Source organism: Lemur catta, chromosome 9 (assembly GCF_020740605.2).
Source record: "Lemur catta isolate mLemCat1 chromosome 9, mLemCat1.pri, whole genome shotgun sequence".
In the NCBI taxonomy this organism is placed as follows: Eukaryota; Metazoa; Chordata; class Mammalia; order Primates; family Lemuridae; genus Lemur; species Lemur catta.
This window is the reverse complement of record NC_059136.1, coordinates 32548379-32563760: the sequence shown is the minus strand read 5'-3', so window position 1 is coordinate 32563760 and position 15382 is coordinate 32548379. Positions and strand designations below refer to the sequence as shown.

General features: G+C 47.3%; 1 protein-coding gene across 1 annotated transcript in view; it reads right to left on the bottom strand.

Moving 5' to 3' along the window:
• Window positions 1–15382, bottom strand: part of OC90 (otoconin 90) — a 28917-nt gene that overhangs the window by 13155 nt on the left and 380 nt on the right. Inside the window, exons 2-6 of the mRNA XM_045560882.1 lie at window positions 12133–12222; window positions 6540–6605; window positions 5287–5343; window positions 3548–3722; window positions 1416–1528 (exon numbers count right to left, since the gene is read on the bottom strand). Coding sequence (XP_045416838.1) covers window positions 1416–1528; window positions 3548–3722; window positions 5287–5343; window positions 6540–6605; window positions 12133–12175 — 454 coding nt within the window. The 5' untranslated portion in view covers window positions 12176–12222. The remainder of the gene's footprint in view (window positions 1–1415; window positions 1529–3547; window positions 3723–5286; window positions 5344–6539; window positions 6606–12132; window positions 12223–15382) is intronic.

Below are 15382 nucleotides of genomic sequence, written 5' to 3'. Positions count from 1 at the left end.
CTCACTGCAGCCCAGGAACGTCACATGGCAGGTCCCTGTTCCTCCAGTTCCCACCCTCTTCCACACCCCCTCACCACCTATTCCAGGCTCACTGCCCCCTTGTTTCTCCAACGCACTAGGCACCGTGGGGCTGTTGCATGCTGCTGCTTCTGCCTGCATCCCTCCTCTGCCAGTACCCGTGAGGATCGCTTCCCGCCTCTTCCTTAAGTCCTTGCTCAACTGTCATTGTCTCAGGGAGGCTTTTCTTGACCTCCCTGTTTAAACAGGAGCCCCCACCCCAACCCTCCCTGCGCCTTTTCCCTCATTTATTTTCTCCAGACCTCTTGGCCCTGTCTAATAGACTATATACTTTGTTTTGGAAATTCTCTGTGTCTGATATGGTAAGAACATTCCAGAAGGTCAGGCTATCCCCAGCACTGCGACGACTGTTGTGCCTTGGCGTGAGTGCTGAGTGAATGAATGAATCCTGTCTTCCGTGTTCGCTGTGCGCCTCTCCGAGTGGTTCACACCAACATCCTCCCTTCCACCCGTCCCTGACACTCCATCCTCCAGCCAGTCTGTGTTACCTGGACTCAAGGGTCAGCTGGACCTGGGTTCAAACCCTGACTCTGCCCTTTGTGACTTTGGGCGAGCTATTTAATTTCTTTGCACTTTCCTTTACTTGTCTGAAAACTGCGACAAGAAATGGCCCCTGTGTATTAGGGCTATTAGGAGTCTCACAGTCGCTGTGTGTAAAGCCTATGGCACATGTAGGTACACATAGAGGGCGGCTCTAACACAGTGCCCGTACGTGCTAGGTTCCCTCTCCCCACCAGGCCTTTATTCTACTTCTGCCGGGATTGCCCAGAGACATGAAATAAAATCCTGGAGTCACACACGGAATCAGATGGGGAGCTGAGATTTGAACCTACGTGTTTCTAATTCCTACAGACACCACCACCACAAGCCTTATCCACCCACTGTGACTTCCAGCTCCACATGTACCTCTGGTCCCTGCATTGACCATTCCACAGCACTGTTTCATTCAATTTTCACAGCAAATCTCTCAAGAAGGTTTCTCCTCCCCATCTTGAGGTTCAGAGAAATTAAATAATTGCCCCCATGTTACATGATGCATAAGTAGCAAACTCTTTAGCCTTCCTAAGCTCCCAGGGTTGCTACAAGTATAAAATTATAAGCCAAATAATCTGCTGATCAACTATTATTTCAATTTAAAAATATTTTTTGTGCACAGATTCCATGCAAGGTACAGACGCCCTCGATCCAGCCCTCGTGGGCTCTAAGTGTGGACAGTGATGTTGCCAATCGTGGTGACGATGCAGAGGGACCCCGGGAACTCTCGGCCTGGGCCAGGCCTGGGGTCCCTGCCCTGTCACGTCTTGGCCCAGCCCAGGGGGAGGCCTGGAGATGCTCACCGCATGTGACCTTCTTGCTGATGCAGTCGACGTCTGTGCTGAGCTTGGCTGGGTCCTGCAGACAGTCCATGTCAGCGGCCTCCTCGTAGCACCTGCGGTGCTGGAAGCAGCAGCTGCAGCAGGGGCAGGGCGAGAGGATGGGTAGGGTGAGGGGAGGGCAGGCAGCCCAGGCTCATTCTGTGCTGTTCTGTCTCAAATGGTCTGCGCACACACACACATGCATACACTTTGCCATCTGCTCTCTTGAAAGCTTCAGATGGCAGGCCTACCTCATCCCTGCCCAGCCCCCTGGGTCTCAGCCTTAGGATTCAGTGTGAAGGGAGGCTCAGCATGTCCTGCTCTGCTTATGGACACTGAGTCTTTGGATGCTCCTTGGTCCCTGCTCCCCGTCACTGTCCATGTCCCTTTGTGGAGCCCACTGCTGTCCTAACCAGCAGCAGTCAGTCACTCCACTATAGTCAGCACTGAGAGTGACATAGTACAGACCCCCCTTAGAGGATGTTGAATGGATCAAGAAGACAGACCCTGTGGATCCACATTAGCTTGTGTGGTAGGTGCAAGAAAGAGATGTACAGGTGTTCGGGGAGCACAGAAATTGTCCTGGTGCCTGTGAGTGAAGACATCCAAAGAGGGGGTCCTAGAGGAGAGATGCCAGGGCAGATACAAGCTGTCCAGCATGTCACAAACGGGGTTCCTTCCCTACCTCCTGTGAGTCTATGTAGATGACAGCACACTCCCCACCACAATGGATTTGGGAACACGTATAACGCCAGTTTGGTGGGGACATGGTTCATGGAGTAGAGTTGAGACCTGGGTTCAAATTCCCACTTTCATACAACTACTCTTACACTGTTGCTATTACTATGGCTACAACTGCTGTGATTATTGCTACTATTTTACTAGTAACATAGTTCTCCTAGAATTATGCTGCTAAAATACCACTACTACCGTAACCACTACTGCTGTGCTAGTACTGTTATTACTACTACTAATGTTATTATTAACACTACCACAGCTACACTGCCACTGTTACTATTGTTACTATTACTACTACTGCTGTTATAGCCTTCCTATTACCGTTACTACTGCTGCTATTACTACTATTATTTCTGCTACCAATCACTAGGACTCTTAAGTACTTATTAAGCCAGGCAGAGCCCCAATCACTTTAACCTGAATTTGATCATTTAATCCTAGATAATAATTCTGTGAGGTGGGGATTATTGTCCATTTCACAATGAAAGAACTGGAGTACAAAGAAGCTAAATAACTTGCCTAAGTTCACAGAGTAAATACAGAGCAGAGCATTGGGATACTGGGTTTTAGGTAACATGTCTTAAGGCTTTAACAGACAGCACCAAGTATTGCTAATTGGTAAATGCCCCAAATGACTCTCCTGTTAACCAGTCCTTGCTTGTCATGTCCTTGCTAATGCTCAATGCTTGTAGGTTTTAAATTTTATCACCAATCTGATGGGTAAAAGTTGGTATCTTGTTTAATTTGCACTTCCCTGTACACAGGGAGGGAGCACATCTTCACTGGCCACTTTCAGTTTCTCTACATTTCCCACTAGATATTTAGCTCTTTAAAGCAGGAATAGTTTCCTGTTTGTCTCAAGCACAGTGTTCATATATTATTGGTATTGGGTGCATATATGTTGAAAATTAAACAGAAAGCTATATAGTTGTTTTAGCCCTGGCACCCAGGACTGACCTGAATGAAAAATAATTCTCAAATTTTATTCTGCAGCAGAGTCACCTGGAGAGCTTGTTTAAAATTCAGACTTCAAGGTCCCACCTGAAAGGAGTGTTCTGAGTCAATACATCCGGGGCAGGGGAGTCCCAGGAATTTGCATTTTAACAAGCATCCCAGCAGTGTGGTGGACCCAAACTTGAGAAACGCTCAAATGAAGTTTTGCATATCGGACATCATGTAGGATCTTGATAACTCCCAGGAACGAGAACCGATCACAGATTACATTGCCGTGTAAAGATGAGGGGACCAGTCACCCAGCTGGCAGACAGTGGAATTAAGACCTCTCCCGATTCCCAAGTCCAGGCCCTTTCCGTATCTGTGCTCTGCCCAAGGTATCAAGCAGGCCTCCCATGAGCTCACCTGTGGATCTCGCTCACCTGTCAGGTTCGTCCACGGGCAGCCCTTCCATCTCAAACCTGCAGGCACAGCCATAGTCTTCAAAGTCCCGGGGGCAGAGACCAGCCACGCACTTCATACCGTTCACGAACTGGAGCAGCACAGGGAAGTTGGTGAAGACGGCCTGCAGCCAGGTAAAGTGGGTGCCCAGGCAGTCTGTGGGGGTGGGGCAAGGGCTCGTGGGCACTGGGAACCAGAGTCTAGCAGGGAGCCCCAGGCTGATGGCACCTCATCAGCCTAGTAAGCGCCTGCTGTGTACTCAGGACTGTTCTACACAATGGAAGGGAATCAGGTTCTAAGCCACTGTTTCTGTTGGTTGCCCACCTAACAGCCATTTATCCCTTCTTCCTTACTAACAAACTGAACAGTTCTCAAGGAAGGTGAAACTTCTCCCTAAGTCCCTGAGGATGTTTCATGATCATTCTCAGCTGGCCACAGTAGTCCCATACTGCCAAGACAGTGATGGGTCTACAGCTGAGCATGGAACCAAGATCTGGCTGAAAAACCTTAAGAGGAAGTCTTTTAGAGGCTTCTGGGAAACATTTCTTTTCTAATAAAAAATAGAAGCATGTACGAAAATCTTTTTGATCTACACCTTTCTCCTTCCTTGAGTGTGGATAAGGTTAAACTGGTGGGAGCTGCAGCAACCACATTGCAATCATGAGGTCACAAGCCTAAAGTTGAAAAACTTTTGCATACCAGACATACCATAAGACCTTGATAACTCCCTGGAATGAGAGCCAATCTCATTCAGGGTAGCAGTGGAGCAAGATAGAAAGAGACTGTTGAGTCTCTGATACCCACATTGAGTTATTGTACCATTTCTGATGATTTCAGACTGCTTGAGATAATTAAGTGTCTTTATTATCTAAGTCACTATAACTTTGCTGAATGGATCCCAAATGATACAATGCTGGCACTATAGAACTAAAAGCCAGTGTAAGAAGGAAAGAGGTACAGACATTCACAACTTTTGAGTACCTACTAAGTGCCAGAAGTTGCACTAAGTGCTTTCAATAGCACGATAGCTAAGATTGACAGAGTGTGTAATAAGTCAGAAAAGCATTCACTTTGTCTGTTACCCCACAGACCTCGTATCAACACTGCAACATACATGCTATTCTGTCACTGCCATTTCACAGTAAACAAACTTACTTTACATTTCACAGTAAAGAAGCTGAACGTCTGAGACATGCCAAGGTAGCGTCCAAGGGATAATGACTTTCCCTAAAGTCTACAGCAAACAAAATTGGCAAGAAAACCATTTCCGTGTTTTTCTCCTACAAGTCCTAATCGGAAAAATGAAAACATGATTCTTTGCTGACTGAAAAAGCCACTCTAAGGGATGTGTGTGAGTGTGTGTGTGTGTGTTTATGTAAATATGCATTTTTATTAAAAAACTTACAGGGCACCAGCTCCGTTAGGCTCAGTTTTCTTACCTGTAAAATGTGGTACCTGTACTACTGTTCCCTTCCTGGCAAGTTTGTCGTCAGAACTAATGCAGGAAGGAATATAAAGGCACAAGGCAACTCAGCGACTCCCCCTGCAGTGAAAGGTGTCGCTGCTCTCAGCAGAACCTGGGCCAACTCTGGTTGCTGGCTGGGGAGGCCATTGGAGCTCCAAGGGCAGAGACCAAAGCCCTGGAAATTTCCTTAGATTTCCCACACATACTCCATGCCCTGACACTTGGTGGATAAAAACAATTTCAGATTTAACTTACCAAAAATTTCAGCTACACTTTCCACATTTTTAAACATCCCATTGAAGAATGTGATATCTGAGTAGAATAAAGAGAAAACAAATGAAGGAGTCTTGGTTTCTCTCCTTTCCTCCCTCCCTGCCCATCCTCTGGGCAAAGTGTACATAAAATTTTCTTCCTTCTCTAAGGACAGATTTGACCTTGGGCTAACCTTCTAGTAGCACAGGTTACCATGGAAACTTGGTAAAGATGAAATGTGATTGTGTTACTGGGCAACATTGCTCGATGGTGAAAATGACCCTTGGATGGTAAAGTATATCTGGACTGGTAGGAATTATGGAAGAACTGTAAACACCTGGTGGGGAGTCATCATCTTGGGACTCACTCAGTAGATGACTCTTACAAATGGTCATGTCCCTACTAGGCATCCTAGAAATTGAATCTATGAAGTCTTTACTAGAGATACTGATTCCTATGGGGAATGAAGCTTCTATGCTGGGACCAGTACTGTGGTTTCCCCATGTGAATCTCACTCCCTTCAACTGTTACTTAGAGTCTCCTGGACTGCTATGTAGATTGGCACAAGGGTTACTCTTGCTAAGGAGTGGCTGCCATGGCCACTGATCCTTCTAAGTGCCAAGGGTGGCTGTGAGTCTAAATGTCTACTTGAAGAAGTCCTCCTGGTGGGCATTGCACTTCATGCCATTTGGAGAGAGGCACTTGTCATTTGGATCTATGTGGGACTAATCACTTTGCTTGCACGGGTTCATGCATTAATAATTTGGTTGACTCAACTCACCTCTCTGAACAGTTAGAAATGAACCCTTGATTCAGGGCTGACAACATCAGCTCATTCTCTATGCATCATGTTCTTCAGCCATGCCCATACAAGGACCCACCTGAGCAATCTTCATAATCCATTGCCAGGACAACTTTCTGTTCTCCAAGAAACAAATACAGATCCTCCTTTCTTGCAGCCAGAGCAAGCAACCCATCATCTATCCCTCTTGGTCTTCAATTTGAAGCTAAGATATGGTATAACCCTCATGATGAGCCCATTTCCTGCCTTCTCCTGGTTTCCTCTTTCAGGTAATCTTGGGTCAGACACCAGGGACACTGTGGGGGAGATACTTTGAGTTCCACTTGCATCACTTTGCTTACAAATGCCACTGCAATGAGTGGCTCTAGGGTATATTCAGAAGGGGTTGTTTTCTCTGCCAATATCCTAGACAACTTTCTTCCCAGCTCCTGAGAAAAGTTCAAAGAATTCTTACTGATATTTTTTGAGAGTTCTGGAGGTAGCTCCTGTGGAAGCTGTGGAGTGTCCAGAGCGTGGCCCCCTAAAAAGAAGGAGGAGAAAGTAGGCTTAGCACAAACACTGCCACCACCACGCACTTGTGGGAGTAAGGCCAGGAGGTGACAGCCTGGAAGACAACAGGGATGCACGTAAATTCAATTCCATGCATATTTATCTGGAACCTGCTATGTGCCAGATCTATGTGGCAGCTCCTGGAGGAAATAAAAAGGTGGCTGGAGTAGCCCTGGTGTTTTACATTGGTTGGCCTTAGCAATCGCATTTTGGGGGGGATGGAGAGATTTGAGGACTTCTCTTGGAGCTGTCTTTACATCTGAAGCATTATTTACATTTTATGTTTGTGTTGTAGTTTCTTGAGATAAAGCACTGGTGGAAAAAAAGTAAAGGAATGGAAAGGGTACCACCCCTCAAGGAGTTTATAATCAAGGACGAGGGTGTTCCCAGACTAACAGCATCAAAATCACCTGGGATGTAGACTCATAAACAATTCCGATTCTCATGCTCTCAAGTTGAAGCTGACGGTCTAGAACACTCACCTTGAGAAATGTTGCTTGGGAGTATAAAGATAATGGAGTGGGGGACCTATACTAGTACCCCAATGCTGCTATAACCTTCAGCCAGCACTTGTTTCACCATGGTGGGGACATGAGGATGCAGCCTGGAGCAATGGGGGCAAACAGATGGGAGTTGTAATTCCAGTTTGGCCACAGACATGCTCCCGAAAGGCTCAGAGAGCTTATGGACTTGTCCATGCTCACATTTTTATTTTCCCAATGATATAAAGATTGTAGATACTTGGAATCTGTCAAAAGAGTTTTGTCTTTCTTCATCAAGTGGACGGTTATATAGTCAGCACTGTCAGTTTGACACTATTTGGAAACCATCAATCTGACATTCGCAAAGGGTCAGCCTTCACAGAAGCATGGTCGGTTAAATCTGTTCAGGGAGATGCCCCCAGATGGTGCCTCACTTGGCCTTCCTTGGCTTAGAGAAGGTTTCTCAGCCTCACATTACTGACATTTTGGGTTGGAAAATTTTATTTTGTGGGGGGTTGTGCCGTGCACTGTAGGATTAGCAGCATCCCTGGCCTCTGCCCACTAGATGCCAGTAGGAACAACTCCCCCATGTGCACACACCCAGCGCCACCAGTTGAGAACCATCCGCTTAGAAAGAAAGAATACGAGCAGAGGTGAGAGATTCTCACTGACACAACGACTGACGGTCTGGACCTTATCTCTCGTTATCCCTTCTAGACATTCAGAAGCTGCCACTTTCGCTTTCTGCTAATAAAATCCACTCCCCTTGGAGTTTCCAGAAAACCTGCCTGAGGGAGTCAGTGGAGCTGGCTGAGTCCTTCCTAGTGGAGACAATCCTATGACGAGAGGAATGATGATGGCGGAAGCCACAATGCTTGTTGTTGCTGCCAGGACCAGGACTGGCACTGTCAGTACACCATCCCTGCCAGGTTCCCCAAACTTTCGTCAGTGGCATATTGCCTCTCCTACTTTATACACACACACACACACACACACACACACACACACACATGCACACACACACACATGTATGTCAACTCACTTTTTTGTTTTATTAAAAAGATTTTGATTTGCTTCCCAATTATAAAAAGGTTTGTTTCATCTGGGAGTTCCAGTGACTCTAAACATGTATGCACATAACAACATGGTCTCAAAATATATAAAGCTAAATTTGACAGAATTGAAAAGGGAACATTTCAAATCTGTCAGTAGGAGATTATTTTAAGAAGCCACCTCAATTTTAAAAAGGTAAATATATTTACTTTTAAAGAAAACTTGTATTTATAAATGAAAAAGCATTGTAAATTACTACTGATTAAAATGAATAGACATAAATTGTAAAAATTTAAAAAGTGGTCCTCTATGCATTATCCGTTATCATCAATGAGTCATACTATGATTTGAATCTATGTGTCCCTCCAGAATTCATATCTTAGAACTTAAACGCCAAGGTGATGGTATTAGAAGGTAGGGCCTCTGGGAGGTGATTAGGTCGTGAGGGATTTGCCCTTGTAAATGGGATTAGTGTCCTTGTAAAAGGGCTTGAGGGAACTAACTAGGCATTTTTGCCCTTCTAATCTCCTGCTATGTGAGGCACAGGTTTGTCTCTCCTGTCATGTGAGGACACAGAATTTGTCCCTTCTGCCATGTGAGGGTACAGCAGCAAGGCCTTCGGTCCATTCCCTTGATGACAACTATCGATGCTGATCCAGTAGCCCGGGTGCAGAGTGTGGCTAAGAGGGTATCAAGAGAAGCTTCAGAGTCACTGAGGGACAAGAGGTTTTCAGACAGGAAAGACAGGAAAGAGGCAGCAGCAAAGACATAGCAGTGTGAAGCTGTGAGGTGTATTTGGGGGCCACAGTGGGTTGGCACAGCCGGAACTGCACCCCCTCTTGGCCTCTACACTTCGAACCATCCTAATTGCTCTCAGTTTCTCCTTGTGCCCTGGGCCCTGGGCCTTTGCACAGGCTGTGGCCTCTGCTGAACACCTTGACCATGACTCAGCCTGGCTGAGCCCAAGTAATACCAGGTGAGGCTCAGTGTGAACAATGCCATATGGAATTCTTTCCTCACTCCCTCCCCTGACTTTGGGGGGACTCTGGGCTGGTGACCTCTACTGCAGTACTTTCCACACCGATTCTCAGGGTCTCCTTCCTTCTCCAGCTCCCTCATTAGACACTGAGATCTTGAGGGCAAGAACCCTCATTGTTGTAGTTCCACGGCCCAGCGCCTCACTGGGCACACCTAGAAACTGAACCAATGCTTGGGGAGTGGATCAAAGGAAAGCGTGAAGACTGGTTTGGGATGGGTGAGACAGGAGGCCCAGGACCCGTAATACTTGGGCTGACTATACTTATCCAGGACAGAGAAAATGGGGGTTGGACTTAAGACTGGAAATCCTCATCTCTGCAAGGGACGGGCAGATGATGTAAATGAGAGGCCCCGGGCCACGTGCAGGGAAGCAACAGGGAACACTGAGGACTATGCAGAACTAGAGAGACCCAGGTCACAGCGAGAGGGAAAGGACTCAGCCCCAGGGCTTGGGAAAGGAGTCCCACAATTCAACTTTTTCAAAATTTGATAGAAATCTGGATGTGGGGGAAAAATCTTCTAATTGTAAGTTCTTGGCTCAAATTTAAAATAAAATAGTATGCAGACTAAACAAAACAAGCTGACTTTCGAGGGAGAAAGGAAAGTAGGTTGCCTGGGGCGCGCGCAGTGTGGTTTGGGGGGTGCCAGTACTCCCCCTAGGTCAGAGGGGGAGGCTTGTGCAGGGTTGTGGCTGCCCATCCCGCAGGGTCCAGCACCAGCCATGCGTCCTCTCTGCCAAGTTCTCAGAATGGTTTCCAGGGAAAGGGAATTCCCTCCTGCCTGAGAACTGCGGGCTTTGAGGGGAGGGAGGCCTGCAAAACACAGACTTTCAGACCAGGACAGAGACACGAATTCAGTTCCACTTGAGCCCTTGTCACAAGAGCCCATGTAATTGCTCTGACACATTTCACATTTGGCATAATTGCCTCGGAAACTAATCAGCATAACAGCCAACAACTACGAATACCTGCTGCCCACTTCAGCAGCAATTGTAACATAGCGCCTGCTCCTTGATAATTACTGCACTCGTATTTCTTTGTGCAACTGATAATTAAATTCCTGTTCTGGAGGGTGGGAGACGATCCTACTACGGATGGGTGCTAATAAGGCATGCTTGCTCCCGGGCACTCCTACTGACTCTCAGGATGTCGACGCCCACACATTTTCATTAGCAGCTAAAAAAGTCACCCTGGATTTTAAACTGCTTATCCCAGAGGACTGAATTAGTTCACTCACAAAGTCTGACGGTGTGATGGGGGAGAGAGATGGAAAGTCAGAGGCAAGGCAAGGACAAAATTTACCAGAATAACACTGATTCTGATTCAGTAAGTTTGTCATTCCATGCAGGAAGGTGACAAGCACCCGTCCTGCTGCAGGAGCAGGGCTGGTACTGTATGCTGCACACATCGCCTCCACTGATCCTCACCACAGGGCCGCGAGGCACACATTGTCGTCACCACTTTATGGACAATGAGACTGAGGCTCATGCATGAAGCTCTAGCTTCTTTGACCCGACACATAAGGCTTTCCTTGGTCTGGCTCCTGCCACTTCTGCCAAATCATCGTCTATCTTGAACTTTATGTTCCTGCGATGCTGAAAAGCTTCTGGTTTTCTAGACACCAAATTACTTCTTGCCATCCCATTTTGCCCGTACTGTGCCCTGGGCATGGGGTGCCCTCCCTGTGGCTGCTCCCCTTGTATTACTGACTCTAGGTGATCCCCAACCTGGGCTGGGTTAGGGCTGCTACCCCTGTGCTAGCACAATGTCACGGACATCCTTCTCTCATTGTACTTGTCACCCCATGTTGCCATGATCTGGTTTTGTAACTGTTTCTCCCTCTAAACTAGGGACTTATTGAAAGTAAGCACCATGATGTATATAATATATATGTATATATGTACAATATGTATATATGAGAAAGAGAGAACACAAGCTGAAGCAATATCTGCTTAATGAAGGACTGAACATGCAATAGTTGAACTACACCATCCAAGGGCCAATGAGTGATGGGTGGCCTGCTAGAATCACAGCACCCTAGTCTAGGAAACTGTAAGCATACTTAGAAGATATCATTTTTAGACAGTAGGATGATAAGTTCTACTGGTGATTTGCAGTGAGATTGCAGAGTAATGTGTGCTACCCAGAAGATCAACCGGGAATGCCCAGCTCCTTTCTCAGAAATTCTGCAAGGGGAAATGGACCAGCATGTGGCTGCATGGCGTGGGCTGTGGCTGTGGATTAAACTCTGCTGCAGAGCTGCCGGACAAAGGGACCATATGCTTTAGGTGAAAGGCCCAAGGGACACAAATTTGACTGCCATACTCCTGGCTGACTCCTGCCCTGGAAGTCAGGGGAAGAGGAAAGGCGGCAACCGCCCCAGCTATATGAGGAGAGGCAAACCTGAGGGCTGCTCCTTGTCCTGCCACAGGGATGGAGGAACACCTGGAGGGACCCTGCCTCCCTGTCATCAACACGTACAAAGCACTGTCTTGAAACCTGACTCAGATTGTAACCAAGACGGCCGTGAGGAGGCACCTGGCAGAGCTCCAGCTACAGAAAGTGTAACTGAGCAAGGGCCCAGGGCTATCCCTGAAGTCCAAGGCAGTGTTTGCACAGGGGCCTCGCCACCCTTACCCACCTCCCAGGTGAAGAGGGGCTCCTCCCACCCTCTTGCTTTTCACTCCTCTCTATTCTCCACCCCTCCTCTCCCCCAACACTCTCACGTACTATATGGGGTGCTCTATGACACCCATTGAATTAAACCTACAGCTTATCACTAATGTCTGATTTCCATCACTCAATTAGGCAGGAGGATAAAAAGTACCAATAAGCAAATCAGATGAAATTTGACAATGCCTCCCAGTGTTCATGTTAAGTAATTATATGCCAGGCTGGAAATGCGGTGTAAAATGCCATTACTCACCAACACAGGGCACCATCAGCATGCTTAGAAGCAGCACGATCATGGCAGGACAGCAAAGGATGGAGCTCAGGCAGCAACAGGAGCAGACTCCTGGGAGAGAAGTCAGCAGGACGTGGTGAGTACGCCTTCACAAACCCCAGGAAAGGACTTGCACAAGCTTTGTCCCTCCTTGGTCCCACAGGGTGGGTGGTAAAAGGAGAAAGTCCCAAAAGGGTTTCTGTCTCAGCTCTGCCACTAAATAACAGTATGACATTAAGGAGATCATGTTCCCCCTTTGAGACTCAGTTTGTCCATCTGTGAAATGGAAGTGTAACTGTGATCTCCTTGAAAACACAGCTGTGGTCTCATTTATTTACTTGTTTATTCTGTGGTCATTTATTCCAGGCCTGCCTTGTGTCAGGCATCAAGGATTCAGGATCCAGGAATGCAAAGTGAGGAAAACACACTCCTTACCCATGAGTTGTTCACAGACTAATGGGAAATGGAGGAGATTTAACAAGTGCTATAGTTTAACTTTTGTTAATTGCATTTTAAATACCCTGTACATTACCATTCCCCAGCATTCCAAATATACCCTTAGCAGGTAGGCATTGAACTTTCGTACCAGCATCACTTGACATATGCATAAATTTGGTGACCGCATGGTGGCGCTGCCTGTCAGCAAACAAGGCTTTTCCTGCAGTATCTCCATCTTCCTTCCTTTCCTTGGCTTTTGCGCATTTTGAATACTTTGTCGCAGTCCCAGGGGTCAATAGATTTGCCTCAGGGGATGCTTTGGGGGCAAAGGGGTCAGGTGGGCAGAGTCCAGGAACCTTACCGCATTTCAACTGTAGCAGCCCTGCGCTCAAATCAGCAAATATTTAACATCAATAGGTACTCAGTGGACTCTAGCCAGTCAATCATATATTTAATAGGAAAAAAAAGAGACCAGAGAGATTTCAAAATAATTTAACTACCTAAAGAATGCAATATGGTTGGTCGACTTGTACATATTCTGCTTTAGAACATGTTTTTAGGACAAAGTATGAATGATAACCTGACGTGATCCATGCTACTCAGTGGCACACGTGGGGCTGCTGGATAGGGTTGTACATGTTGTGCACTGCACAAAGGCGCTTAGCAAGGAGGCAAGTAGAGGCCAGAATATAGCCAGTGCTCAACTCTGAAGCTTGCCCTCTGCAGGGTTGCATCAACCTGGTGCATGATTACTTCTCAGGCCATGCAACTAGAACTGAAAATTAAGGGCAAGAAATGGAAAGTCTTGGAAAGTAGTTTGCCCTGGAAACTCCATTGCTGGGCAGTAGAGTCATTTCAGAGGAGCCCAGAGACCCCTTTGATCATACACACATGACTGAGGCCAATGTGACCTTGGACAACTTAGTCACTACCTGACACTACGTCCAATTGTTTTACAGTTACCATCATACCATGAGAGAGGGTCAGAACATCTGAACATGGAGGGGCATTGGAATCAGTTAGTCCAAGCTCTCATTTTACAGATGAGATCATCGAGGCTCAGAGACTGGCAAATCATGGTAAAAATATCCGACTTCCCAGGTGTCCTAACTCCCAGTCCAGTGCTATCATATAACAGCACCTACCTGGGTGTTTGTTGTGAGGACTGAAATGAGTTAATCCATGTGAGGCACTTGACACAGTGCCTGACATAGAGAAGCTGCCAAAAACATTAGGAATGACAATGACAGCATCTGGCTTGCAATTAAAGGCCCAATAAATAGTAGCTGTTACAATGACGGCCTTTGTGCTGTTCCCTAATTCCCTGTTGGAGTGGAAGCCCCGGTTTGGTGAATGAAGGAGGGTGGTCAGTTTAGCACAGTGAATCTCTGCTCCTTTTCTCTGGTGACACTTGTTTCAGGGGTACCTTCCCCTGGGTCGTCCTGCAGCTCAGATAAGACAGGCTGAGGGTGACATTGAATTTCTACCTCCTTGGGTTATGTTTATTGAATGCAAATGAGCAAAAGTGACCTTGTTACAGGCATACCCTTGACTCTGCTCTAATTTATTTTTACAAGTATGTTAAAGAGAGGTGTGGTCGAGGGATTCTTATTTAATGAGTACAGGGTAAAAGTTCTACAGATGGATGGTGGTGATTTTGTACAAAAATGGGGGTGTACTTAATACTGAACTGTGCACTTAAAAGGGGCTAAAATAGTCAATATTATATGTATTTTACCACAATTTTTAAAAAGCAAGTTATAAACCTTAGGACTTTATTCCTTTAAGCACAAACTTTCATTTACTGGGTCATTCTTTTGTCGGGTGCTCCACTGACCATGCTCCACGCACTGTCTGGTAACAGCACTCTGAGACTCACTATCAAGACACCGCACTTTCTGCAGGGTCTGAGGGGACCTTCAGAAAGGGTCAGTCACTTGCTGAGGCTGCCTTTTCCCACAAGGGGGCGCCATGGCAACGGCCAGACCCAGGCTTCAAACTGAGGTCGGCCAGGCTGACTCAGGTCTTCGCTCCGTATACGTTACTCTAACCTGCCAGGCCAGTCGTTCAATCCAAACTAAGTGTCCCAGCGATTACGCACCGCAGGAATGTCATAATTGTTGGTAATATTTGCTGGGGAGGACCCTCTCCAGCAGATTGACAACCTGCCCCTGAGAGCCAAGAACAGGGAAGTCACGGTGCCAGCCAGAAGGTGGCAGCACGTGGTCTGCCCTGAGCAGCAGTGAGGGAGACAGAACCTGCGGGACAAGCACGTTAGGGTCTTGGGGTGGGGGGGGGGGGGGGGGGGCGCGGGGCTGCTGCTAAAATCCAGCACCCTTCTGTTGGCCAAGTCAGGTGCCCTTGCGCGCGGGCCTGTGTCCACCTGGAGGCAGGACCACCTTCTACTCTGCCTAAGAAGCCTCTGGGCTGTCACGTCCTCATAGGACAGTGCTGTCCTTGTCGGGCTGAGAAGGCTCCCAGGCCTCGCTGTGGTCCGCATGCCGTGTTTGGAGCCCTGGCTCCCCAAGCCGCTCCTCACGGCTGATTCTACAGCAGTCCAGCGTTGTCTAAGAGCAAGGCCTTGCTAGGTGGACACACCTGGGGTGGGGTGAGGGAGTTCAGGCTCTGCCTTTTGCTTGTGGAGTGCCCTGAGCCAGACACTGACACTGCCTGGAACTCACTTGCATGGGCAGCAAGATGCATCTACTGGGGTTTCCCATCAGGGCCCCATGAGGGTTACATGGGAAATGTCTCATAAACGCAGAACGGCACGTCTGGCACACTCAGTGCTCAG